This window comes from Austrofundulus limnaeus, unplaced genomic scaffold (assembly GCF_001266775.1).
Source record: "Austrofundulus limnaeus strain Quisiro unplaced genomic scaffold, Austrofundulus_limnaeus-1.0 Scaffold3, whole genome shotgun sequence".
Taxonomy (NCBI): domain Eukaryota; kingdom Metazoa; phylum Chordata; class Actinopteri; order Cyprinodontiformes; family Rivulidae; genus Austrofundulus; species Austrofundulus limnaeus.
Window position 1 is genome coordinate 5,248,512 of NW_013952405.1, and position 2,131 is coordinate 5,250,642.

General features: G+C 38.7%; 1 protein-coding gene across 1 annotated transcript in view; it reads left to right on the forward strand.

The window, feature by feature from the left end:
• The first annotated feature begins 397 nt into the window (after positions 1-397).
• lmbr1l (limb development membrane protein 1-like) overlaps positions 398-2,131 on the forward strand; it is a 17,833-nt gene continuing 16,099 nt past the window's right edge. Inside the window, exon 1 of the mRNA XM_014018839.1 lies at positions 398-610. Coding sequence (XP_013874293.1) covers positions 548-610 — 63 coding nt within the window. The 5' untranslated portion in view covers positions 398-547. The remainder of the gene's footprint in view (positions 611-2,131) is intronic.

Here is a 2,131-nt window from a genome sequence, read left to right on the forward strand (position 1 = left end):
AACTATGTACTTCGTGACTGATGGCTAATAAGGAAGCCTATTATTTATTGCTATTTAGAAGAACATCATAATCCTATCACTATCTTCCACATTGATGCTGTTTGTTATGATGACCAGTGTCGACACAAAAAGAAAAAATAAATGAAGCAACAAGCAATACTTTCCTTCTTAATGTGGTGAGGCTGAAAATTATGACACATAAGTTTCAAATTTTTCTGTATGTCAGATAATATCAACCTGCTGTATGTTATTGGTTTATCTGTCATCTGAGAACGCCCTGTTTGACTGACAGCTATCTAGAGCACTTTCGGGGCTCCACCCTTCAATGAAGTCCCGCCCCCGGTAACTCCTTCTTGTGACCCCGCCCCTTCCTATTCGCGTGCTGGCTTTGGTTAGCTGTTTAAAAAACTCAGGTCAGACGCTCCGAGCTGGCGGAAACATCCGCGGCAGTTCTCAGAAGATGCTCCCCGTTCTAAATTTTTAATCAAACGTACTCCCTAATCTCTCAGCGCTTTAAGGCTGATGTTACTGGTAATGGTTTTGGATAATGGAAACAGACGACGTGTCGGTCAGAGAGCAACTTTTCCACAACCGCGTCCGGGAGACGATAGTAAGTACTGCTGACCGTAAAGTGTGGGGGTCGTCACAAACAATGCTGCCTGTTCTCATGCTAACAAGCTTGTTGTAATATAGCTTTTGTCTGATTCTGTGTAAAGTTTACATTGCAGCAGTAAATAACGTGACACTAGCCTACATTTTGAGTTTACGTTATTAGTGGACAGATGCTGCTGGATACGAGGGAGTTTAAATCTTATGTTTACAAAAAGCTGTAAATATGCATTTAATTTTATATGCGCTGCTTCCTGAGTGTGTTTTGATTTATGTAAAGAAAGAAGAGAAAGGTTGGGGGAAAAAAATCACAGAAGTATTGAACTTCAGACTCTGCAGAATCTGATCTGCTGAGTTACAACAAGGCAAAAACCTCACTGATCTTTAACCCCAAACACAACACCCAGGTCTCACAGGCTGATCCATTCATGTGACTGAAGTTACTGCTGATTCTAAAAAGAGCAATCATGTCAAACTGCATTTTTCTGCTGCATATTTTACACATTTGTGGCAACTTTAATTTCTTCTGGTTTGCTCTTAAACTATTCATGTCATGTCAAACTTAACTGTAGAGTCACAAAGAAAAGCAAAACAACCTGAAATTCATTAATCAAAATTAGGATTTTACTAATCACAAAGAAAGGCTAAACCAATTTCATATTGTCTTTTTTTTTACTGTAGTTTACAACAAAGAGAGAAGAAAACAATATAAGTCTAAATCAGCTCACTTTTTAAAATCCAAGAGTTAACTACTTTTTTTTTCTAAATTAATTGTCAGAAGAGTTAGTTCACAGCTAGAAAATGTTTCTACAAACTATGGTAATCATCGTCAAAATGAGCAAAGACGCCATGAAGGTGTTTTCTGACACATCTGCTTAGAAACAATCTTTTTACAAATCAGTCTTTAAGAAAAAAATGTCAGCTGCATGTCGCCCTAGAAGCAATACAGAACAAGACTTTTGTTGATTTTATTTTATTTTTTTAGATGATCCTGTTATTTATGTTCTGGTGTGTCAAACTCATTTTCACCGAGGGCCACTTAAGCATCGTTGTGGTCCTCACAGGTCATTTGTAATTAACCTTGTTGTTTCGTATTTAACTTTGACTAAACATGAAACCTCCTGGTTGATGGACCAGGAGGAGCAAGTCACCCACAAGACAGATTTTTGCATGCAGGCCATGAGTTTGGCACATGTGTGATAGATGAAGATATACATGGTTTGCATATTTGTCTACAAAGCATTGAATGTCGGTCCCACTGGAACTGGACTTCAGAAATCCATAACTAAGATCACCAAGTAGCACCTACCAAGATGGCGGAACGAAACCTCGTCTCATTAGCATAAACTGTGCTGTTGTTGGACATTCTAGTGTAATTCTGGCATGGCCCTTCAATCCTTTAGCTATAAGTCCTTGTTTACTTGATGCTGCTTTTTAAGTAAAATCATAGCATTTCTGCTTGTGTGTGTGTGTGTGTGTGTGTGTGTGTGTGTGTGTGTGTGTGTGTGTGTGTGTGTGTGCG